This window comes from Saccostrea cucullata, unplaced genomic scaffold (genome assembly GCF_032062105.1).
Source record: "Saccostrea cucullata isolate Sc308-1 unplaced genomic scaffold, CSIRO_AGI_Scuc_v1 ctg1076, whole genome shotgun sequence".
Taxonomy (NCBI): domain Eukaryota; kingdom Metazoa; phylum Mollusca; class Bivalvia; order Ostreida; family Ostreidae; genus Saccostrea; species Saccostrea cuccullata.
Genome location: NW_026933400.1, coordinates 304,347 through 331,068, shown reverse-complemented (window position 1 = coordinate 331,068; position 26,722 = coordinate 304,347). Strand labels below are relative to the sequence as shown.

Below are 26,722 nucleotides of genomic sequence, written 5' to 3'. Positions count from 1 at the left end.
CTATTTTTTTTTGAAATTGGTCATTTTTTGGAATGGTATTATCAGCGCCCCCTTCTGATCTTGTGTTATATTTTTTATAGTTGTAAGTTTGTCAAATGACAATATTTTTTCTTGTTCAATACTCTAATTCTGAAACAAAAACTTGGAAAATCATAAATTACATGTAAAAGAAGTAGCTTTGAATTTTGCAAACTATGTTGCAATCACCATATTTAAATTCCATTAATCATGTCACTGCGACAAAGAGGTCAGTGATGCCAAATTGATAAATTTAAGACAGATTTCTAAACTTCAAAATTATTTGAGCAGAAAAATTTAAAATATATTTTCATTATGCAATAACTGTTCGTAATTTCCATATTTTATTTAAAATAGTAAGCATTCAAGTGCCTATGAAGACAGGGGTCTTAATCAGTGATGAGAACGGTTGTAATGAGTGAATAAAAGGCACAAAAGAGAGGATTTTATTCGTTTTGGAAAATGTCCCCGTTTAGATACAATAAAACAAGAACTGGTGTGTGAATATTAATGAGTGTGAAATAGGTCCCCGTTTGTGCTGTGAAATGTGCTTAGCTTAAAATTAAAGATATTGATATGTTCTCATTATATTTGTCATCAGGGTTACATGGTGATTAATATTTTAAGTCAAAAGTCAATGAAATATCAAAAATGAAGAAGTCCCCACTTTGACAGTCTTTAACCCCTGTCCCCGTTTGACACCCTTCACACGTAAGGGGGTGTGTGTGTGTGTGTGTGTGTGTGTGTAAAGATTCAAGTTAAGAGAATAGCAGATTCCATCTGTTCCACTGGGTATCAAACTTTTCCTTTTTACCATTCTTATAAGAGATAATTTTTTGTGTTGCATAATGAAATTTCATTTGTGATATTGCATTTCGTAAATTAATAGGTTTCCGTGTGCACCTGGCAGTATAAATATAGTATTTAAGCCAAAGTAGAATAGCATTTTGAATATCAGTATTTTTCTCAATAAATCCTAAAATAAAAGATTTCTTAGTAACATTTATCATTAAACCAGTTTTTTCTTCAAACATATGTACAAATTCTTCAAGAAAAAATTGTGTATTATCACATTCCCATAGAAGGTGTTCTATTGTTTCATCCTCAGTATGACAAAAACTGCATAATTTACAGTCATTTTTTTTTATTTTGAATAAAAATGAATTTGTTGCTAGGATTTTGTTTAAAATGCTATATTGGAACCATTGTAGTTTACAATCTTTTGTTAACCTGATGGGTATCATGTGAATTTTTTTCCATTCCTGAGTTCCAACTTCTAAAAGCTCACTCCAATACGTTTTACCTGCTGTGACAGAAGAATTTTGAATAAGGATTTCATAATAGCATTTAGATTTTCTACATTTCGTTACTGTGTAGATATTAGACATAATCATGGGATTAGTGAGCTTTTTTATTGTTTTTTCCTGACCGGAATTTTTCATCCAATCCTTTATAGCATGATTATTTCTACTGGATTCTAAGAAATTAATCTTTATATTTGGATAGGTGTTACAGAAATGCTCATAAGAAAATAGTGAACCATCTTCATTAATGATATCATTAATTTGTCTAATGTTGCTCTCAAACATTTGTTTATTATAAAATGGTTTTCCGCCAATATGCAAATGTGGATTGTAAAATAGTGGTGAGTCACCTGCAACATCAAACTTTTTCTCAAGATTTTGTAACATTATCCAGGACTTAAAAACATCTATCCAAAATTTATTTTTTAATGTTTTTAAAAAAGTTGAAGTATATTCAATTCCACAACTTATAAATTTGTTCAAATTAAATTTAGGAATGAGGTTTTCCAACCCTCTATTTGTAAATATTATATGTCTTATCCAAAATAATTTCATGGAGGCTATAAAAGATGTCAGATTTAACATTTTTAAACCCCCCTCTTCATATTTTTTTTACAATTACTTCTTTCTTAACCCTATGGGTTGAATTATTCCATATTAATGAAAAAAAACATTTTTTCCAATTCCTTACAGAACGATTCAGAAGGATTTGGGATGGACATTAAAATATGATTTAGTAATGGTAGAACTAATGTTTTAATAACTGTAATTATCCCTATGGGAGTTAAATACCTTTTCTCCAATTGTTTAAGTATTGATTTAATATGTACCAGTTTTGGTTCATAATTTAATGGTAGTATTTTATCCAATTCTACATCAAAATGTATTCCAAGAAGAGTAAATCTGGTAGTTCCCCAGTTAAGTTTGTAATTTGGCAGCAAAATTTCATCACTAAACTTTTTTGAGCCTATCCACATTATGTGAGTTTTGGAATAATTGATATGTAATCCTGACATTTCTGAAAATGTCTTAAGTGTTTGCAGTGTTTCTGTGAGGGACGTTTTACTACCATCAAGAACAATTGATGTATCATCCGCTAACTGAGAAATCTTTTTTTCAGTATTGTTTATAGAAATACCTTTAATATTTTATTTAATCTAATTTGGATTGCTAAAATTTCTGCACATATAATGAATATATATGGTGACAAAGGATCGCCTTGCCTACAGCCCCTCTGAATGTTAATTCTATCAGAGAGATTACCACCTTGGTTTATTGCAGATGTAATATCTGTATTAAAAAGGGATGCCCACTTCTTGATTGAGGGACCAAAGTTAAAAAAGTTAAGTACTCCTTGTATAAAGTTCCATGAAAGTGTATCAAAAGCTTTTTCAAAGTCAATAAGTAGTAATAATCCAGGTATATTTTCTTCCTCAGTGTAATGCATTATGTCATAAATTAACCTGGTGTTTTCTCCTATATATCTATTGGAGATGAAGCCTGTTTGATCTTCATTAATTATTTTATCTAAATAGCATTTTACTCTGTTTGCAATAGATCCAGATGCAATTTTATATACCGTATTTAATAAAGTAATAGGTCGCCAATTCTTTAAGAATTGTCTAGGTTTGTCACCTTTTGGTAACAAAGTAATGATACCATGTTTTTGTGTTATAGATAGACTGTTATGCTTATATCCATAATTAATAGATCTAACTACAAAAACCCCAATGTATTTCCAAAACATCTTGAAGAATTCTGCAGAGAAACCATCTGAGCCAGGGGATTTATTTGATTTCATTTTGTAAAGTGTAGAAGAGGCTTCTTCCATAGTAATTTCGCCTTCTAAAGATTCTGATTCTTTGCATGAAAGCTTAGGAATTTCTTTATTTCTTAACTCTTTGAATATATCAGTATTTGTAGTATCTGTACTTTTTGTATATAATTGTTCATAAAAACATTTTGCTTCTCTTAAGATTTCTGTTTGGTCATAAATAACATTTCCATTATCATCTTCTGATCTTGGTATTATCTTGCTAGTAAAGTTTCTTGATTCTAATGAACAAAAGTAATTTGATGGTTTTTCACCTTCCGCTACCCATTTTGCTCTACTTCTGATATATGAACCCTGTAGCTTATGTTTTCGAATATTTTCTAATTATTTATTTTACTTATATTTACATTTGTGACTTATTCATACACAAAATTTTCCTGATTGTGACTTTTAACGTGTAAAATGAATTATTTTTCAAACCCCACGGTATGTATGCAATCCACTGAACGCGCGTCGACCCTTTATGACGTCACTGAGAAATTACGTCAAACGTTCATCCTTACGTACATCTATGACCTTTTGACCCCGTACCTGTACCGTACCTGTATTTATACACTTATAGATACGCATTGCTTTTAGTAGTGTTATATAAAGGAAAACATTTGAAAATGTATATATATAAGAAATTTAGTGGATTACATACATGCCGTTGGGTTTTAAAAAAAAATAACGCATTTCGCACGTTAAAAGTAACAATCAGGCAAATTAAAAATATGAATAAGTCACAAATGTAAATATAAGAAATAAGGTATCATTTTTTGAGTTTTATTGAGATCCCATAAAGCCGAAGATTTGATCATGTGCCAACCCGTTTTACATCTCAATAAAACTCAAAAAATGATACCTTATTACTTATATTTACATTTGTGACTTATTCATATTTTTAATTTGCCTGATTGTTACTTTTAACGTGCGAAATGCGTTATTTTTTTTAAAACCCAACGGCATGTATGTAATCCACTAAACGCGCGTCGAACCTTTATGACGTCACTCAGAGATTAGGACGAATGTTTGTCCAAACGCACAACTTTGACCTCTTGACCCCGTATCTGTATTTATACAGTAATAAAAACGCTTGCTTTCGGTAGTGTTATATAAAGGAAAACATTTGCAAATGTAAATATATATATATATAAAGCACTAAAAAACCAACAACACTGTATATCCTAAATGTCGGATCTACCAAGTAGATACAAGGTCACGGATGGAAATTTATATAAAGCACTAAATTGACCAACGACACGAACAATAAAAATTGTCAATTTTTCGGGACGCCCTGTCCCTTCTTCAGGACAAAGAAAAAAGTTAAAAAGTCATAAGAACAAAGGAAAAAGAAAAACAAAAACAACTAGCACTACTACTAAACTACTAACACTATATATTTACAAACTTAGTTACATGTTGAATTGGAAATTTTTAAGAACACTATAATTAAAGAAAGAAATCCGGACCGCTATGACATACGTTCTATCGGGTATACTCGGGTGAAGTGTGATTTACATAATTGAACGAATTAATTATGCTAATTAATTACGACAATCAGTAAATCGTACATTTTTTCATTCTCTCAATATGGCGTAACTATACTTGATGAGGAATAATCAAAGAAAAATAATATAGCAGGGATATTTTAAAATATGAATTATGATCTATTATAAATTTTGAAATATTTTAGGACTTATTATCGGGAAAAAATAATTAACAAAGGCGTAAACAATACCACATATACGAGCATGGTCTCGGATAAGTGAGTTTATTTCAGTAACCCTATGTCCCTCCATTCCGGATATCTTTAATTAGTCCTTTCAGATATATAATTATATATTAACCCTTAGTCCCAACCTATCAATCCGGATAATTTAGGTCCGTTTACATATACTAGTCTAATATTTAGTTGTTTCCTCCTCTTCCTTTCTCGATAAATCGATAAAACGGTAAGGTCATGGAAAATTTTGTGAAATTGAATTGTTGCAATGTTTTAATTTTTCAAATGAAATAAGATTGATTTCATGGGTAAATATCAAGGATTGTAAGTTCAAGCCAAATTAGACGTGCCGATGGTGTAATTCTATCTTGGATTTGGCCCGAGATTTTTTGTTTAGATCACGTCGATTGAATTTACACACGTGGTATAATTTGAATTATAGATAACAGGAATAATAAATATATGGGATTCAATGGATGTTTTAACGTAAGTAATTATTTTTAGGAGTAAAACGTAAACAATCCCCGATTCGCTTTTTGGGGGGGGGGCGCAGAAATATTAAGTCAGGCATACTAATCCGTTTTAAGTTTTGTTTGCCAATTTAATGAAGTCTGAAAAAGAATGTATTTACATATTTTGCCAACATTTAATAGTCTTTAAATGGCATTGAACATTCACGAGAATTGCGTCACTTTCACTTAAGCAGTAATCAAAGTACTGAAAGTATTAAAAGTAAGTTGGTTAATATCATCTGTGTTTTGAATCATTTACGGTTTCGGTATCGTTTCATTTGCTTGCTGGTCTAGGGAAACATTTTAATAAAATGCACAAAGGCTTAAACGAGAATATTTTACCAGAAAATAAAAGTTCTTGGGTTTATATGAAATGAATTTCCCCCAAACAAAAAGGGGGGCTGGGAGAGGGGGCTCGAAATGAGGATAATCAATGGTGAAACCCTGGGAACTGTCCACCTGGTCAATGGCTGCATAAAAAATACAACTTTAGATTCAAAAATATCTGATTAATTTTTTTAAATGAACATATGGTCTCAGGGTGAGCTGAAAAAGGCTCTAGCACAAGAAAGTTGTAAATTTGGCTTCATAAACCTTAGAGTAAAACAGCGATGAATATTAATCATTCATTTGCCTTAGACTAGATATGCTGAGTTCAGCCAAAAGCAAGGAGTAAATTATATTAGAACAAGTCGCACTAGGGTAAGAAGCTGTAACTAATTTCTCAGGCTGTATTAATTTTCATACTGTTCCTTGAAAAATGAAATCAAAATTCACAAATTGATAGGAAAATAAATTAACTTGTTCAGATTGAGTTTTCGATAACTTTTGATAGGAATGACGGGGAAGGAAATAAAAGCTAGTAAACAAGCATTTAAATAGAAATATTAATAATTTCAATCTCTAATAGGACTAAATTCTTTACCCTTAAATGTCCATCAGGTACATAATACTCTGACATTATATTAAAGCATTTTATAGTCAAAAAGGATTGCCCAGGAGATAGAAAATTCACTAACTAGGCGGTACTTTATTAACAAAGTTTGCATTGAGGGAAAGCTTTTTCTAATTTAAAAATAAAAATAAAAATATTAGAATATTATAATTATGTACTGTAATGGAAAAATGAATGAAAACATTAGAAATAGAATGCGATTAAAAACAACCTTTTTAAGCAGAATTTTTTTTTTTTTTTTTTTTCTAATATATATATACACATGTAATTTTAAAGAAAGGGAAATAACTCTTATAAGATTTAAGGTCATACATTAGGACACATTACACCCTTACATGCTAGTAGTAAAAAAAGAGTAATATTGAAATGAATTAAGTATCTAATAACAGTAACACATCTTTAATGTATTCAATTTCACAAACCTATAACATACTCCAGACTCTATATTCTCAGATATTTAACTAATTTCAACATTTAAAGTTGTTATACTTTGACCAATCCATTGTCATTTACACACAAGTTTGTCCATTACCCACCAACTTATCTGAACTAGTTTGCATGTGTGACTGATCGTATAAGAAGCATTGTTTAAGGCAGTTCTCGAGTAACATATACCAACTAAAAGACCCATAAAAACATGCCTTTGCTTGCTTTTGTCATACATTACAACCTGTTTCAGAGTACATAACCCTCAAAATCCAACTGCCAAAATTTAATTTAGAGTATTTTATATTGTAGTTATGTACCAAAACACAGAAATCAACAGATTGATGTTGAGTCTGCATCGCAAAATTCCTTAATTTTTCAAAATCATTAAAACTCTCAAATGATTATATTATGCCATTTTGTATTGGCTACGATTATATATAAGGTCACATAATTGGTAAGGCACATGTTATATCATGATTAATTAGATAAGTTTTACAAAGCAGTCTTTTGGACAGGGATACCCCAATCTTAGTATTATCAAGTTTTACCAAAATTCTTGGCAAAATTCAAAAAATAAAAACATACAAAGATTCATGCTCTCTTTAAATGAATTATACATCCAAAGTAAATTTGTATAAAATCGATTCCTTTTAGCATAATGGCAACTCAGAATTGTGTGTATCACTCTGTGTGTCAGCATACAATGTCCTAGCTTGAGTTAATCAAATTTGCAGTTGGCAAAATAATTTCTGCATTAATATAACAGTATATCATATGTATCATATATATAAATCATATATTCCATATGCTCAACAATCTCGAGTAAACATAACAAAAGTATGTGATAATTTAAACCAGATTCGTTTAAGTTAGGATCTTCCTTGATCACCAAATTTACTAAGCTGATATAAATTACTAGTACCATTTTTTAGAGATAAAACTATTATCTTCGAGGCATTTTTTTTAAATACTTATAATTCTTGTTTTTGTTTTAACTTAGTTAAAGTGCCCTTTTGACAAGATGCAATTTAAATCTAAAATATACGGTACCTTAATTCAAAGATTTATAGGAGAGGTTGAATGGAAAATTTGGTTCAACCCCTTTTTAACAGAACTTGCGTGCAGGTTTAGACAGTTTTGGATAGTTTATAAAATATATTTGTCATTTTTGTAGGATAAAATACTAAATCTCGCTCACTTCAATACGTAATATTGCGAATACCAATGATTACCTCGCAGTTGTCCGACTTACTACCGCTCTTTTGTGGGGGAGTTAAAAAGGGTCTAAATTTCTAGGGCAAAAGACATTTTAAAAGTAGTGAAGATCGAATGACTCGAACAATTTAATGCCGAAAGCACATTGTTTTGCCATATTTTGAACTCCAAATAGTAGATTGTCAAATAAGAAAAGTTAAAATATTTTATCTGCTTTTAAATGTTTATCAATGAAAATTAATTTAACGAGAGAAGTCTGCATAGTTGAAAATATCGTTAATAATGTAACAATTTAGGATTGGCTCCTCTCAAAAATTTATTAGCCTAGTTCAGCAATTGTTTAGCAAGGTATTCCACCAGGATTTTTTAACTCACCTCTCCTTATAAATTCTACAATAATCGATCTTGCATTGTATTCAATAGCACTTTGCCCCCACCCAACAGACGTTTCCTACCTCCATTGCGGAAGAGTTCCGCTAAGTGAAGTAATCGCGATATCAAGTATTACGAAACAACTTGGTGGGGGTGGGGGTGCATTATGACACTCATTGTTATTGTTAAAAGTTGTTTAGTAGCTTAGAACCTTATGCTAAGAGGTGACAGTATCGTTTTCCTTTTCCAATTTCGGTATGCCATTTGGGTTTGTTTCAGTACAAAACCCTTTAAGACAACATAAGCAACACTTGCAAAGACAGTTATATTTTTTCAAAGTTTTATATTACTTCGTCAGGCAAGGAAACTTGGTAAGAGGTGTTTTAAAAGCCATAAAAAAAGTGACAGTCTTTTAGGTAATTTATACAAGTAACAATGAAAAAATACAGTGTCGGTAAGACCACTTGCAAAGACAGTTATATTTTTTCAAAGTTTTATATTACTTCGTCAGGCAAGGAAACTTGGTAAGAGGTGTTTTAAAAGCCATAAAAAAAGTGACAGTCTTTTAGGTAATTTATACAAGTAACAATGAAAAAATACAGTGTCGGTAAGAACACTTGCAAAGACAGTTATATTTTTTCAAAGTTTTATATTACTTCGTCAGGCAAGGAAACTTGGTAAGAGGTGTTTTAAAAGCCATAAAAAAGTGACAGTCTTTTAGGTAATTTATACAAGTAACAATGAAAAAATACAGTGTCGGTAAGTATATCAACAACGTTTAGAGTAAATTGAAGTTGTTTTACACTGTCAAGTCCTTGTATCCGTTTGTAAAACTTGTTAAATCACATGCTGTAAATTTTTATTGGCGAATGAGCAGGCCCTGGTCGACGGTGACCACTTGCGTTGAGGTACTGCCGCCGTCACCATGGTTCTTGGTTCCCCATTGGTGGCGGTTGCAGTTCCATGATTACTCGTAGAAGACAAGAGTATTCATGGCCCTTGCAAGTGGCGTATTCCTTCGCATCTCAACGCGATTGGACGAGTGCAACACATATTCTTATGCTCATTCCATTGTTTATTGACTTGATTGATATTTGAATTGATTAATTGATTAATAATTGATTGATTGACAAGTAATTGACTTGATTGATAATTGAATTGATTGATTGACTATTAATTAATAATTGATTGATTGAATTTGATTGATTATAACATTGGTGACGTTCATGCACTTGTGACCTACCCAGTGCATGATCCGCCCGATTTGGGTCGTCACATTTATTGTATTGATTGTTGATTGTGGGGCAGCCCTGTGGTAGCCCCAGCAAACTGATCACCGCGGCCAGAAGCACCACATTAAACAAGCAAAATAACATCCATATTGTTTGTTTGATTTATACTTTTATAGGGAATCTGAAATAATACCACTTATACGAGCATGGTCTCGGATAAGTGAGTTTATTTCAGTAACCCTATGTCCCTCCATTCCGGATATCTTTAATCCTTTCAGATATATAATTATATTAACCCTTAGTCTCAACCTATCAATCCGGATAATTTAGGTCCGTATACATATACTAGTCTAATATTTAGTTGTTTCCTCCTCTTCCTTTCTCGATAAATCGATAAAACGGTAAGGTCATGGAAAATTTTGTGAAGTTGAATTGTTGCATTGTTTTAATTTCCCCCACCCAATCAGAACAAATACTGCTGTTCTTGTGATGTCATTGTAGCTGAAGACTTCCTGCTTGGTCCTGTGTCAACAACAGCCTATGTCGCAGTGATAATCGTGTGCTCCAATATTCCCTAATGGTGCCCTGCCTGGTCCAGCGTTTTCATCAACTGTGTTGCATTAGTGATTCTGTATGATTGTGTGTTCTGCAAAGACTGGCTGTTGGGTACAGCATCCGCATCAACCAATGTAGCGGTGATGATGTCTCTATTTTACCTATATCTTGATGACTGCCTGTTTGGGGATTGCGTCCGCATCAACCAATGTCGCGGTGATGAAGTCTCTGTTTTACCTATACCGTGAAGACTTCCTGTTTGAGATAGCGTCCACTTCAGCCTTGTTGCGGTTAAAATTCCTAGTGTTTGCGTATTCCGTCGCACCTCAACGCAATTGGACGAGTGCAACACATATTCTTATGCTCATTCCATTGTTTATTGGCTTGATTGATATTTAAATTGATTGATTGATTAATAATTGATTGATTGACAAGTAATTGACTTGATTGATAATTGAATTGATTGATTGACTATTGATTAATAATTGATTGATTGAATTTGATTGATTATTGCATTGGTGACGTTCATGAACTTGTGACCTACCCAGTGCATGATCCGCCCGATTTGGGTCGTCACATTTATTGTATTGATTGTTGATTGTGGGGCAGCCCTGTGGTAGCCCCAGCAAAATGATCACCGCGGCCAGAAGCGCCACATTAAACAAGCAAAATAACATCCATATTGTTAGTTTGATTTATAGGGAATCTGAAATAATTCATAGTTATGTGGGTTGTTCGAGAGTTGGTGACGCAAATTAACTGTAGAGTTAACACTAAATTGAGAGAATAATCTTGTTTAGTATCTTCAGGAATAGGGTCTAGTTTACGTTCATTCTGGTGAAGTCATTCAGTTTGTTAATACCATTAGGGCGGGATGACTTCAATCTGTGCATCCAGCACTTTTCTTTGCTTTTTCTCTGAGCGTTTGTCCATCTTGGGTTATGGTCAATCACCACTACTGTCATGTCCTCCCATTTGTGACCATCAAGGTTGAAATGTTCCCCTACGGGTTCATTGAGTTTTTTGGTCCTAATGGTCGAACGGTGGTTATTGACTCTCCTGCAGAGATCTCCTGTTTCACCAATATACTGTTTGGAGCAAACTTTGCAACTGATGAGATAAATGCAGTTGTCAGTATGACATGACACATTCCCTAGTATTTTGTAGCTGCAGCCTGTAACAGGGCTGTTAAAACTTTCTGTGTCAGTGCTGTGCTTACAAAGAAGACATCTTCTGTCAGAGCAAGTTTTAAAGCCCCCGTTAGGTAATGGGTTGTCCAGTCTGGTTCTTACTACAATGTCCTTTAGGTTCAATGGGCGTCTGTATGCAGCCAATTGGGGTTCCTTAAAGACCTCTACCATTCGTTTGTTTGAATGGAGAATTGGTAGGTTCTTTTGAAGGATACCGCTAAGGTTCTTAAGGACGGGATGGTATGTGGTTACCAGAGGGACCCTGCCGCTATTGTCTTTCTCCTTGTAGCGTAATAGGTTTTGCCTGTCATGTCCCGTATCTCATCAATAGCTGTTTGTACGGTTCGGGCATTCCTAGATACTACATGACTGTGTCGCAGTAGGTGCTGGCACGAAAAAGACCCCTCACTGCTCAAAGGCCCTAAGTGCCGAGCAAAGGACACAATTTGTAGCCCTCCACCGGCAAGTGGTGGCGTCTCCATATGAGTGAAAAATTCTTGAAAGGGATGTTAAACAACAAACAATCAATCAATCAATCAGTCTTCGTAATTATGTTTTAAACGAACATAAAATCAAATATGTAAAATTACTTGCGGTACTATGATTTTTATTGACTGACAAAAATAAGCTTACATAGGTAAGCGCGCAAAAAATATTGTGCCGTAAATTGCACCTTTTTTGCATTACGGGATCTGTAGCGTTATGGTCAAAGACAAATATATAAAACCATAACGCTACAGTTCTGCAGCTACCTCAACCCGTTCTTGAGAAAAATTCCGGACAAAAATTCATTTTAAATTTAGAAAATCGGCCATAACTTCGGACCAAAACGGAATTTTATATAAACTTCATATATCAGCCTACTAACATATGAAAAATTGTGAAAATCTGTCCAACCATCTCTGATAAATCGCGCTCACAAAATTTGGGAGGAATAATAATAATAATAAAGAGAAACAATACAATCACTATAAGTCTTCCGTTGTGAACGGAAGACTCAATAATAATAGTGGAAAAGAAACAACAGAATCAGTAGAAGGTCTTCCGTTGGAAACGGAAGACCTTAATAATAAGAAACAGAGTGAAAACAATATGTTCCCCAACTTCGTTTGGGGAACATAATTAATTTCACAATTAATACAGCGATCCGTTTTTTGATAAATATATACACGGTAGTCCGAGTTTGTTATAGTCCGACTTTGGTTTGGTCCGAGTTTGTTATAGTCCGACATTGTTATGATCCGACTTATCTGTCAGCGTTTATAAACTGTACAACTTGAACATTATACGTAGGGATTCTCGGCAACCGAAGATTTTCATCTTTGAAGAAAATATTTTTGCAATGAATGTCCATTACTTTATTACTTGCAACGTGTACACTCAAAGAATTCCGATTTACATTTGATGGCTGAGTTTTCACATGGAAATGCGTCTTTAAAAAATCTTTTGCGATTGGTAAAATTCAATCTAATTATTTTGTAATGAAACGCTATTGCAAAATTCTTTTCATAAAGGTTGTAATAATTCTGTAACCTCTCTGTTTGAAAGACACAGAACCTTTTTTAAAGCTTTGACTGTCATTTGCTAAACATACTGCTGTATTGTAAGTCCGCCTACTTCATGTAAACTGTAAAACATCGTGCTGAATTCTTTGTGAAAATTTTGTGATTGGAACTCCTATTCCACATCATATCTGGCTGATTAGATACTCAGTGGTTATGAGTTGTTTTCGACCAAAAATGTAGCGGTAATGATCGGTTGAAATTTTGAAAAAAGTGTAGCGGTAATGTTCACCTCCCTACAAAATAAGCCCCTCCCTCACCTGGAATTCACCACCCTTTGAAAAATATCTGCCTTTAAAGAAAATTCTATAAATATACTCCATGTCTCACCTTAAAACTATCAATCATATTGAACTGTAAGTTGAAAAACTAATAAATATTTATACAACAAGTCTTAAAAACTTATCGAAATCCCTTTGAAAATTGATATTACTCTTTGAAAGTGCTGAAAAAATTTATAGGGTTCCTGTGTCATATAAAATAATATTATAGATTTAAACAAAAAGCAATGCCAGTAAAGAATCAAAGGCTGTCACATATTAAAAACTTTAAGTTAAATCTTATGTATCAAAATGATTGTGTATTTGAATGACAGTAAACATCATGTAAGTGTATCAAATGTTTAGACGCACGCAAGAAATGTGTAAACTCGTCAATTGAATGCCCTTCTCCTCAGAAGAAGGATGTTGTGTTTTTTGATACTCGCGTTTTCCCAATTTTACAGCTTGATAACTGGATTGTCAACAAAAGGACCACATTCTTTTGTTAAAAGTAAGCAGTTTTCTTTCATGTATTTGCAAGAGAAATGCCTTATCAAAAGATGAAATTAATTTTATTCATAACTTATCTCATAATAATTTCATAAATTATAACTATATATTACCTCAATCTTTCTATTTAATTTTTTTTTCTCGTTCAACAGGTGAGGTGGGTTCTTTTCTAAAGCACGCACCATGGCAGCACACCGATATGTCTGCCTCCCTTAGTGGTCCAATAGTCCTGACTCTTCAGTCCAAATACAAGTTATTCGGAGGACTTGTCTTTTCCAAAAAATGTATATCAGAATCTTTTTATAGTAAACAATATATTTCATGGACAATTAATCTTCATTGGGTATTTCTAGTCATATTTTGCACGTCTTTATAGATTATTTCTGTCATTTACTCGTACTTTAGTTTCGCATAAGAATCAACAGATTGTTTTAATAATCCAATGGGTGTAAAGATAGAATGATATGAGTATAATATAGAAACATTTCGTGTCTTCATTCAAAATTACCTGATACATATTCCGTAAAGTCTGGAAAATAAATTTTATCATGTGAGGCACAAGACACTATACTGAAATATTACTTTTACAAAATGTCTGTATGATACAATCAATTTATATGACAGTTCCTGAGAAGTTTAAAGATTGTTCTGAGATTTTAAAGAAGAAGCCTCACAGAAAAAACAGAGATGGCGTGTACACAATCTATCCTAGTAGTGGAACCAAACGAAAGGTGTACTGTGACATGACGACAGACGGAGGGGGATGGACAGTGAGTGGATTTAATGGGTTTTTTTTATATGATTAATAAGTTGAGTAAAATATTGTGTATAACTCGAGTAAAATATTAGGCGTCACATGCGGTCAAACATTTTCAGTTGGGGTCACTATCAGCTAAAAAAAATTCTAAACAAGCAAAGAAAAAGAATTCGAAAGAAAAAAGGTCATCGGACGTTTAAGGGGATGGGGGGGGGGCACCAGCATGCAGTGGTATGGTAGCTTAGTTTTCTTATGCTCACTCATCCATGGTACCTGATCCCACCTCTGATGTTTCGGAGGTTCGTGTTTGCTCTGCTCCTATATTTTGTATTGTTTTATGGACTTTGAAATTGAATACTGTTCGTAACACTCTATCTCCATGTCATTCTTCATAGTTTTCTATATCGTGGTAAACTTATTAAAATTATTACCCTTAGTTCATGCGGCTAATAATATTATATAGAACCTTTAGTTATGAACTTTCCTTTTATCGTCTTTCTGTCAATTATGTTATAGGTAATACAGAGAAGAATGGATGGAACAACAGATTTTCAGAGTAAGAAATGGAAGGACTTTGCTGAAGGATTCGGACACCCTAAACATGAATATTGGTTTGGTCAGTTTCTTATATATTTCTTTGAATAAAAAATTCTACTTAGCTAAAATATTACAATTTTGATAATGCTATTCATTTCTAAGTATGTTGGAATATTTTGAAACTTTAAGATCGTACATAAATAAATATGTACTTTTCTTGAACAATGTCTTATTATAAGAAGATATTTTAGGTTAAATTAATGAAATAAAAATAATTTTCCTAAATACAAAGAAAAGATTATAGAATGGAAGATTCGTAGAGATGTAAGTGTTTTAAAATTACATAGAAATGTAGAGGATTTAATTATAAGGCGAATGTTTTTTTTTCGAAAAGAACTAAGTATATAAAATAAACTAAAATATGCTTTAAATATCTAGAAATCTACCTTAAGGTCAAGATCTAGTAAATGAAAGGAGCCTACAGATTTATCAAACCTGAGAAATAAATTCCTTTATTGATGCTTTACAACTTTAGCTTGGTCAAATAAGGTGTTTCGGGGCATAATTTGTAGGTAAACAAGATGAAAAACTGTATTTTAAACTGTCTTTTTCAATGAAAAATTAAGAAAACCATTGATGAATATGGGAGTTTTTTCCGTATTCGGTAAAGGAAATGTATCTAGATTGCCTACAGACTCTCAGAAAACGGTAATTAGTATGTTTATGGCCTCCTCTTTAAATCAATATCAAATCTAATATAGGTATCCGGTTTACTTTTTATATGATTTGAAATCAAATGAAATGAAAATACCCTATTTTCTACATAATTCTGCTTAAGCCGTAAAGTACGGGAAAAAGAAAGTTGAAATTGATTATGACGTCATAATGGATCTAGCACCAAAAAATTAGTCTCAAGTTATTTACTAGATGTTGACCTTAAATTCCATCATATTGGGACATTAAGACTAAAATGAAAATAATTGACCTGTCACTCTTATTTAAAGGTAATGATGCTGTCCATGCATTAACAACGGGAGGAAAAATGAAATTAAGAATCGATTTGCAGAGATTTACTGGCGAGAAAGGGTTTGTTTACTACTCATCTTTTGTTGTCGGAAGTAAATCAGACAAGTACAAGTTAACCATTGGAGGATACAAGGGATCATTTGGCATGAGTATGTATCCATTGCAGAAATTTGTATTTGCTAATTTTTCGATTCTGAAAACAGCGCTGCAAGATGGTAAATAATCTCTCCTTAGAAATGTTGCCTGCAAAAATAAATAATTTGATCTTGAGTGGTGGTAACTAGCCCCCACCCCCACCCCATCCCGAAATGAAATTTTGGAGTTTGTAAAAAAAAATCTCATCACCATCTTTTCTCTGTTGGTCATCTTGGAAATTGATATTTATGCGAGAGCTTGAAAATCATCAATCTGATTTAAAATTTACCCTCCCTTAAGAACAAAATAATCGTCAATTATCAAATCGTAGTACGCATACAAATGAAGGATCCCGAAACATATAACTTGGTTTGAACACTATACATATACTAGTACTACATGTACAAAAACACTAAAACTAGACCACTGAAATCTTCCTAACTAATTCATAAACAATCCCTAGTATATACAATAGATTCAATACAATACAAATATAAAAAAGAAAAATTGATATTCCATGAGGGTTTACATGACAGTAATTGAGTGTGTGCAAAATTAGAGCTAAGTTTAGATTTTTAAATTCATTGTGTGCTATTTTACAAACACATAGACGCCGGAACCGGGTTAGCTAGGTTTTCATTAATTCTTTTTTTTTTTTTTTTTTTTTTTTTTTTTTTTTTTTTGATTTGGTATTTTCTTTCCTCAAATTAGCTCCCCCCTTTTTTGGGAGATGAACTATGTTCAATCTCCCATGGTAATCACGCATTTAACATGCGCAGTAATTTGTATTGATTATATAGAGCCGAAAGCGAGGCTACTGTGTCGACCGATTTACTCCGATGATATTCAACAGAAAACATGCTAGTTCATGTCATTTTCTCCTGAATTGCTCTAATTTTTATAATTTGAAATGTAAGTAAATGTAATGATGAAGTAATCTTATTTTGAATATTAGATTTCGTTCAAAGTAAAACTAAATTATAAGGAACCTCAAAAGTTTTTCGTAATGGAACTCATTTTTAGTGTAGCGTCATACACTGAAAGAGATACGAATAACAACTCTACATAATGACGGCAAGCAGTAAATCTAGTCTTCCCAACGCCCGACGGTCCCGGATTTTTAGCAATTCCATTTTTACCGGTGCACAGAATTTATTCAAACTTTTCATGAGCATTTTCTTGGTTTAAATGAATTCATTAATGCATAAAAACTTTAGGAAGCATGAGTTTTTATTACAACATCAGCAGTATCACCTGCATACTTAGTATTTCTTATAAAGCGATAGTTTAACTTTGTATGATTCACTTGAGTATGTACACGAAAATGGTATTCAAAACATCTATCACAGTTGGCTTAGTAAAAAAAAAAGCCAATGTAAATAAACACCAATAACTCAAACAAACCTTATAATATTTCTTAAATATTTTGTGTGCCCGACTTAGCATTCTGTAAATTTCAGAGAGCAATATGTTCTCGTACTTTGAATAAAAGTAATAATACACCAATGCATTATTTTTTATTTACAGAGGATAGTTTTTCGTATCATAATGGAATGGCATTTTCTACAAAGGATAATGACAATGATAAATGGGGCAGCAATTGTGCTTCTTCTTACGGCAATGGATGGTGGTTCAATACGTGTCACCATTGTAATCTCAATGGAATATACTACAAGAAACGGACATCATCTTCTGCAGGAATGACTTGGCTTTACTGGGGATCTACAAGTTCATGGGATTCATTAAAATCTTCAAAAATGATGATCAAACCGAAGTAATAAATTTATTTTTACAATTCTTGAGAAAATAAATTACCAAAAGCTCAATGTATATTAATTTTGTTAATGAAGAAGTATTAAACTGAGTATTTGTTAGAAATTAAAAGACCGAAGAATGCATACCCCACTATTACATACGGTGTGTGCTAGCCGTTGTATCAAATGATGCCCCCATCCAACCAATGCCTTTTACAATTAATAGACGACTTTCACATTCCTCAATAATATGTTGTAAGCGGCCCGTGTCAAAGGTCAATCGGCGTAAAGTCTTTAACCTAAGCGGCCTTATTGCTAAAACAATACTGAGCGGGTATTATTTCGACTTGTTTATTTATCGAATTACTGTATTTTGAGCCATTTTACGTATACACAATTTGATATAGACTTACACTATGGATCCTGGAGATCAGATTTACACCCTGCAAGAATTCCAAACGTGGAAAACAGAAAATTTGAAGGCCTATTTAACCAAGAGGGGTCTGTCTAAAGAAGGTACAGTGCTTTAAGTAGTTTTGGATTTTAAGCAGTTCCGGATAATTTTCGTTTAAAAATGAAAATTAAACGCACAAAATGGTTTCTGTTTTTTGTGAATTTTTGTATAAACGAAGTTGAATTTATTGTCTAAAATCTAGACGATAAAGCAAGATCATAAAGTCCGTCTCTCTTTCCATGTTAACAGCTTAATGTTTACTACCAGAAGCGCTTTATTTACGTTGAGTAGAAAAATTACATGCTGTTCCTAAAGTTGTAGGTGTTTTTTGAAACTTTTTAAGGGTACCTATTTAATTCGTGAAGTGTGGATAAGACACTGGTGTTTCTTCTTTCTCAAGAATTTTGGGTTTTCTAATACTACGAAGCATCTCCAAAATAATGAGCAATCTTCACAACATCCCAATTTAAGTAGTTCTGGATTTACTATGGACGGTGTTTTCTCAATGGACTTGTACACCATACAAGATTTAAAAAAGGAATTAAAAAGGACAAAAATTTAATTTAATTCTTCATCATGTTCATTGAAATATTTGTAAATAATTAAATTGATTTTAAAAGGGCTGAGAAAGTGTATAGAAACATAAGTTCACTTCATGTTGAGATTAATTCATGTTTTCATTTTCAATAAATTTGCTTAAACATCATGTTTTCTCCTTTATATTTTTATTCATATAATGCATATATAAATTACATGTTAAGGTCTCATTGTAGGGAATCTCTACAAATTGATCATTTATAATGAATTTTGATACGATTTCAATTTAATAATCCCGATAAATGGCTATAACCGGAACTACTTGAAATTTTCGAAACTGCTTGAATTCCCTTATATCTAATGTACGAGAGTTTTATAATATAGTGTAACATTTTTAACAAAATGCCATTAGGGGTTGAAAAGGTAGGAAAAGGACTATTTGATTCAGTTTAGAAATCAACTTTAAGTCCTACGCAAACAATGCAGCGAGCGTTTTCCTAGTTGCAATCCGGAACTACTTAAAACACTGTACTAAAGAAGAACTTGTAGCTCTTTGTTTTTCTGCTTCCAAGTTAAATCTACCTATTATTCCAACAGCTCGTGATATTTTGGAACATAATGCTAAGTGCTATGAAAGTATTTTATCTGCTTGTGGAATCCAAAACCCCCTGAAAACATACGAAGGATGGATGGACGAGAAGAGTGCAATAGATAAGTGGCCACCGACATTTTTGTCTGACATTACTCAGTTTTTATTAAAGCATGGAGATGTCTCCCTTACAAATTCACTTCTCAAAGATTACAAGGTTGGCAAAGCATATGAATATTTTACAAGTGGCTGGCTGCAAGAAGTTTTTTATTACCGTTTGACAAGCGAAAAGAAATGCATCTTAAGAGCAAAGTGCACCCCCTCCCAACGAATTCGAGATTATTTACATGACTGCTGGGCAGCAATTTCGGAAGAGGATGGTGAGGTTTTGGGAGCCTACTGTACATGTACTGCAGGGTATGAAAATTTACATTTCAGTTGACTAATTATGTAATGGTCAAATTTGATTTAATAAGATAAAGTGTGTCATACATGTTTTAAATTATATGTTTGACATTGATCAATATTGTAGATTAGGGCAAACATGCAACCATGTTGCTGCATTACTTTTTCGCATCGAGGCTGCTAATCAGTTTGGGCAGACATCATGTACTATGGCCAGATGTGGTTGGGTGCAGCCAAAGGTGATGAAAAATTTGGAGCCACGGAAAATATCAGCCTTATGTACCAGCCTGAAGAAATCTTCTCGAGCTAAATATGGTATATCATTTAAACTATGATTTCATAACATACTTCCATATTGTTGTTTACTTAAATATTCTGTAGTACCGGGGTATTATACAGTGTCCTTGAAATACATAAATTTTTTAAAATTTCTTTAGATGTTTTTTTTTCATTTCATATACAACAAAAACACTAATGAAAGGCTAAATATATATCTTTTTTGAAAGAGATTATGAATCAATTTTGTGTTTATATATAAATTAATTTTATAGCTAAAAGCAGACCACTAGTGGCCACTGAAAAGAAAAAGTACAACCCTCTTGAAATTGAGGAGTCCAACACCGCCATACTTGACAATTTGAGCATTGCACTTCGTGGTGTTGTCCCCGAGGCCTGTTTATTCAAAGGTAAATTATAACTAATCTAACATTATGGACTCTTTATAACAGGGGATTGAGACATATAAGTCTGAGTACAGTTGACACCTGAGAGCCCTTGTGCCAAAGGGCAACAACCCTACTCGGACCTGATAATTAGTGATGGTCCCCTTCTGAACAGTCCATGATTGTTTTATTATTATAAAGAATCTTATATTAAGATAGCATAAGATTAGAAAACATTAGTCAAATCATGTTTTCTTCTATCGACTGCTCCAATTCCATACTTTCAAAGTATCTTCAATATAACCATGATAACTTTGTCCTCACTGTTAAAATTGTTTACCAATCCGTAAACAAATTTAATTATGTAATTATAAATATGAGTCATCTTGTTTATGACACCTATTTTAAACTTAGTGAAGACAACAGAGTTGTCATACTAATTGCTCACTTGAGCTATTTTATTGTCATTTGAAGGGAGGCAACACAGGTGTCACCCTGCAGAGCATGAATAAGACTTCACAAATTGTCTCCTCACATTTGACAACCTTTAAACCAATTAGCATGACTGTATAATTCTGAAATGTATTATTACTAATTAATTAATAAAAATCTATATAAGTTATATAACATAGTTATAAAATTTGTAAGATGGAAATACTGTAAAAATGTTTTCACATGTAATGATGTTCACTGACTAGTCTGGCACATTACTATGTTGCTTATCGATACTTTCCCGTGAGGTGTTTCCTGGTTTGCCCAGTTTGTTGGCTTGGTACATCATATAATATACAACATATCTAGTTTGACAAGACGTGGATAAATTTTACACCAGTCAAAGACTTATTGTGATTAGTTTTGTTTATTTACTTCAAGGTTTACCTCGGACTGGTGATGTTCCAACTTCAGCTCAGGAAGCAGAGGGAGCCGTAGGATTAAACGAAGAAGATACAGGCCATGAAGACCTTTCTGTTATTGATAAATTTGATTTATCAGCCATATCAAAGTCTTATGGTTCTCAAAATACTTGTTATGAATTTTTAAATTTTTTACCAAAAATTGATGATTATGAAATTTCAACTATTGAGAAATTTACTGTTGGACAACATGAAAATGAAAATTGGCACCGCTTGCGTAAAGGACGGATAACTGCTTCTAAATTTTATCAAGTATATACAAAAGTGAACTCTGTTCTGGATGGTCGTAGAAAAGATGTACAAGTAGATTGTTCTTCACTTACCAAGTCTATCATGTGCTATACAAAGATTAATCCCAATATCAAATCTTTAAAATATGGTAGAGAAACTGAGCCATTAGCAATCTGTTCTTATTTAAATACTTATAAAAAACAACATGTCAATGTGTCATCAAGAAAGTGTGGTCTGTTTATAGACAAGAGAAATATTTTTCTTAGTGCTACACCAGATTTACTGGTTTCTTGTTCATGTTGTGGAGATGGTCTTCTTGAAGTTAAGTGTCCTCTTGTACCGGAGTGTAAAAAATGTAAATCTTTTTGTGTTTGTCATCTTCCAGAATATGTAAAAATTTGTAATGATGGTTTTTGTGTTAAAAAAAATCATGCATATTTTACCCAGATTCAGGGTCAGCTCGGCATAACAGGTCGCAATTGGTGTGATTTATATATATACACAAAAATGGCACATTACAATGTAGAATCAAATTTGATCAGGATGCATATTCAAAATTTTTGTTACCAAATTTAGTTATATTTTTCACTGATTACATTGTACCTGAACTATTACAAGGTAAACTTAATGAATGTCAAGAGAATATAGAACCTATGGATGTTGATGTGGGTACAAGTAACAGTTCTCGATATTTTTGTCCAGTGTGTAGAAACATCATAAAAGAAACAGGGTCTATTACATCCTATAGTGACAGAAGCATTGCTTGTGATGAATGCAATTTGTGGTTTCATTTTAAGTGTGTAAATGTAACACAAACAGTACTAAAACAGAAAGATAAGTGGTTTTGTTTGAAATGTTCAACATCCAAGTAAATTATGAGTATTTATTGACGGAGAAAAACTGTTTATTCATAGGGAGTGTTAAATATTATTTCATTGTTAGTTTGTCTGTTTGTTGTTTAATTCATTAAAAAATGTTACTGTGAATTGAAAAAATGTTTTACTTGTTCTTGTAGGTGCTATACATAAAAGAAAATTTTGGAATAATTTATTTGTATTTAGGCAAGGGAGGATACAAGTTGCAAATGCCAGCAACAGTTTTAATTATATCATCTAAATGCTGAAATAAAGTAGCAGGGACTTCATGCTTCAGAATTCTGAAATACTTCATTCTGCGAATGGCTTGCTCAACATATATACGCCTGTTTGCTATTTGCTTTGTTTGCTGTACTTCGTCAGCTGACATTTGGCAAGCTCCTCTACGTCCTGGTGGAACCATCAAATTGGCATGAAGAAGGGTAACCTCTTCTTTGATTTGGAATCCTCTGTCAGCCATGATGACATCATAGGGTTCAATCAAACTGTAGAAACCAGATCTATTTGTGATGTATTTATCGCTGGTTCTACCTCCCCAGCAGTCTGATATAAAATTAATCATCCCGGATGGGTTGATGCTGATCAGAAACTTAGCAGTATGATGGTGTTTATAATCTGACCACGTTTTTGTCTGCACCTCTAGATTTTGCGGTTTCTCTTAAAATACCTCAGTACAGTCAATGATATGGCGCACAGATGAATATTTTTTGCTTCTGAAGGATGGTGGTAGATTTTCACGCACTACTTCTTTGGATGGATTGAACACCAAGGTTCCAAGAAATTTGGATAGAATCTTGATCCATGTAGTGAAGATTTTTGAGATATGTGGAGCACTGATATTGAATCTTGTAGCTAAGTCTTCATTCAAAAGACCTAATCTTAATTTCATAAGAGTCAATGCCATCTCCTCTTTTAATGACAGAAATCTTCGTGGCCCTGACTTCTTTAAAACCTTGTGTTTAAGGGTGTGGAACACATGCTTAGGACCTCTCCAGTACTTGGTTTTCTTTATCTTTGGCTCAATAACCTTGTAGATGGTGTGAAAAGCACTTAACGAAGGCAAACCAGTATGGAATCTTACAGATTTGTTACTTTTTAAGACTGTGTCTGTAATGGAAAGTGGTTTTTGCTTTAGCTTCTTTTGCTTTATTAACTCAATTTGGAGTTCATTGATTTTTGATTTGAGTGCTGAAATCTCTTTTGATTTTTCAATACATGTGATACAAGGATTTGCATAGTCATGATCAAGTTTGCACACATAAACAGGGTCATCTTGGCTTTCAGATATTTTCCTTTTTTTTGGTGTTTCTTTACTTAATTCTCTTTTAGTTGGAGGTAAGCGACCCTTGGAGACAATAGATGACATATGCCCCAGATTTATGGTGGGATAAGGATGAAGCAGTGAGGGTGCACCATCAACAAAATGCTTAGAACAAACTCGCGAATTGTCATTTGGTGACCAGATGTTCTTCCCATCTGTTGAGGTCCTGTTTATGTTCTTTCTCCATACAGACCGTGCATGGGGATCGCGAAGTTCAGTTGGAAAGGGAAATAACTGAAAGGGTGGTGTACATATGCACCTTGATGTGCCAAAATTGCAAAAGTGCATTTCGCAAAACTGTTCTCGCCATTTTTTCCAATGATATCCACTGCTGTTGCAGTCTTTGACACAACAAACTCTCTGGGTCATAATGTTTAAAAACAAACCAAAAATAATTGGAACTCCTAAACTGAAAATTAGAAACTCAACAAAATTTTGCAACATACCCATCACCAAATGCTGAAATTTAAAACAAAATCATAAAGATTTTTCAATATTTTTTGACAATGAAAAATTTAAATAATGTAATTAACATCTTCACTGAAAGTTAGGGGAGAACAGTCCAAGAGCACTCTGCATTGTATATTTGTTTAAACAAGGTATCTGAAATTTGAATCAAATTTTCTTCTTTAATCATTCTTTCTTAAGACTTACTATTCAAATTTAATACTTATGGCAATTACTTATAATTACATGATTAAGACAACATCTCTTTTTGTGTTTGTTTGGTTTTTGTGTGTGTGTGTGTTTTTTTTTTCTTTTTTTTCTTTTTGGTTTTTGTTATACCCTGCTAGAAAAGCAGGAGGGTATATAGTAATTGGTATATCCGTCTGTACATCCACCTATTACACTTTGGGGTACCCATCTCTTATCCGCATCATACCACTGAATGAAATTGTATGAGACTTTCACAGAATCTTTATTACATATTGCCATTGTAACCTCCTATTTTACTTTTTGATCTGACACATTAGTTTGGGTTTCCCACAGCAAACATGGACACTACCATTATATTCTTATGGGAGGCGGGGGCATCATTTAGTGAGCTCATTGCTCACAGTACCTCTAGTTTGTTTTTGTTGTTGTTTTTTTTTTTTTTTTGACACATAAATTTTATCTTAGATATACATCTACATGTACAATATTATGTATAATACTAAATGGGGAACTGCAGGCAGTTGGGATTGTTGTCCATAACTGCATACAGTGTTCTACCTATGAGACGTATGTCTCTTGGTTTAAATAAAATCTTATATCTACTGTAGTATAGATCATTAGATCTAAAATACTGCAATTATATAAATATATATGACATATCCGTTGAAAAAACAAAACAAAACATTTTTGTAGGATGAAACAAAGTGATATCAATAATTAAGGCTATGATTAAAAATATTATCCTGTATGAAACGGTATTCATTGATTTTAAATACTAGTTTATAATGTCTTTCGTCATGAGTGTTTACATAGGGAGAAACGCTATGCGACTACATTAATGTCCGATTCGCACGAATTTTGAATGAAAGTAATGGCAATTTATTGTTATTTAATAATTTCAGTAATAAAGAATTTTGATTTTCTTACGTGTATGGATCTTTGCTACAGAATAAAAACAATAAACGTCAGATTGAACGACCCTCTGGACTGATGTATTACATGTAGCCATTTTGTTTCTACTGACGCGATGGCATGTTTACGCCGATTGACCTTTGACCTAAAATGGCGACGGTAATGTGAAAGTCGACTATACATTCATTGAAAGGCACATTGTCTCCCCATTTTTTTCAGAAGTAAAATGGTAAATATGACTAAAAGGCGCAAGCATCGTTTTTGAAAGGGTGGGGGGGGGGGGGGCAGCCGGAGAATTGTTTTTTACTTTCAAGTTGACAAGCAAAAAAAAAAGGGGGGGGGGAGTTGCCCAAAGTCGAAAATCCTATTTTGTGGTGGTGTTGGTGGTGGTGGCTGAGGGGGGGGGGTTGAGGTAAACTTTTTCTTATTCTCAGTGTCAACTACTTTCAGTACAAATTCTAATACTGCAGTTTCGGTACATCATTAAAGGTGGGGGGGGGGGCAACTAGGCTTTCAATCAACATTTTTCTATAGTATACAGTATGTAAGTAAGGTTTGGAAAAAAAGTGGGAGGGCAAGGCCCTCCCCCCCGGCCCCACCTGTTGCTACGCCCATGATTAAATAACATTTGGTGAATAAAATTGGACTCTTCTCACGACGTAGGATTTTCATTTATAATATAATAGCATAAATTTCTGACCCGTGTAGAAAATTGACATGGACTATCAATTTATTTTTACGTTAAATTTTGAAACAAAAGCTTGATATAATGAATTTTCAACATCCCTTACTTATATGGAAATAAACCCCTATCACCTGCATACGGGGATTATAACTCTCATTTGATTCGATACGCAAGAACATGCTCAACTTAAAATTATTTCTAAATCTAGGCAAGCCAATGATAAGCAAGTTAGAGATACAGAATATCAACAATTTCGATTGAATCGAGATTGAAATTACTTTTTGCAATTATTAATTATGTTCTATATACAGTAATGACCTAGTTAGTAAATACAACCTTTCAAAATGAATGACTTTTTATATACTAGTATTTATTCATATCCTATTATTATCTGTGGATTTCCCCGTCATTTCAAAATTATGGCACACGTCTGCTTAGACCGATAAGCAGGAGATGTACAGATTCTTTATTCAGAGTTATCTTCCTCTATATGCTCACAACACCTCTGTCAACGCTCGTTGTACAAGATTCTTGTACAAATTTTAAACAGCGAAGATTCGAAATTTGAATGATAATTAATTATTGTAATTATCGATAAAGATGGTAATTCATTATTTA

At 33.0% G+C, this 26,722-nt stretch overlaps 2 protein-coding genes and 1 long non-coding RNA gene across 3 annotated transcripts; 2 read left to right on the top strand and 1 right to left on the bottom strand.

Moving 5' to 3' along the window:
* The first annotated feature begins 14,270 nt into the window (after positions 1-14,270).
* LOC134238185 (ryncolin-1-like) lies at positions 14,271-17,886 on the top strand. Its single transcript, XM_062720298.1, has 4 exons — positions 14,271-14,423; positions 14,927-15,026; positions 15,952-16,122; positions 17,636-17,886. Exons 1-4 carry the CDS (start codon positions 14,271-14,273, stop codon positions 17,884-17,886), a joined length of 675 nt encoding a protein of 224 aa, XP_062576282.1.
* Positions 17,887-20,110: 2,224 nt separating this feature from the next.
* LOC134238200 (uncharacterized) lies at positions 20,111-21,466 on the top strand. Its single transcript, XR_009985953.1, has 3 exons — positions 20,111-20,162; positions 20,399-20,533; positions 21,383-21,466. It is a non-coding gene; the product is annotated as an uncharacterized LOC134238200 (long non-coding RNA).
* A 1,721-nt stretch (positions 21,467-23,187) lies between these two features.
* LOC134238184 (uncharacterized) lies at positions 23,188-24,219 on the bottom strand. Its single transcript, XM_062720297.1, has one exon. It carries the CDS (start codon positions 24,217-24,219, stop codon positions 23,188-23,190), a length of 1,032 nt encoding a protein of 343 aa, XP_062576281.1.
* Between the last annotated feature and the right edge of the window lie 2,503 nt (positions 24,220-26,722).

Excerpts from the sequence above, each read along its gene's own strand:
- LOC134238185 (XM_062720298.1), top strand. The coding sequence starts at position 14,271 with ATGACAGTTCCTGAGAAGTTTAAAGATTGTTCTGAGATTTTAAAGAAG. Across the intron at positions 14,424-14,926 it reads CAGACGGAGGGGGATGGACA|GTAATACAGAGAAGAATGGA; the intron begins GTGAGTGGATTT and ends ATTATGTTATAG. Across the intron at positions 15,027-15,951 it reads TAAACATGAATATTGGTTTG|GTAATGATGCTGTCCATGCA; the intron begins GTCAGTTTCTTA and ends TCTTATTTAAAG.
- LOC134238184 (XM_062720297.1), bottom strand. The coding sequence starts at position 24,219 with ATGACCCAGAGAGTTTGTTGTGTCAAAGACTGCAACAGCAGTGGATAT.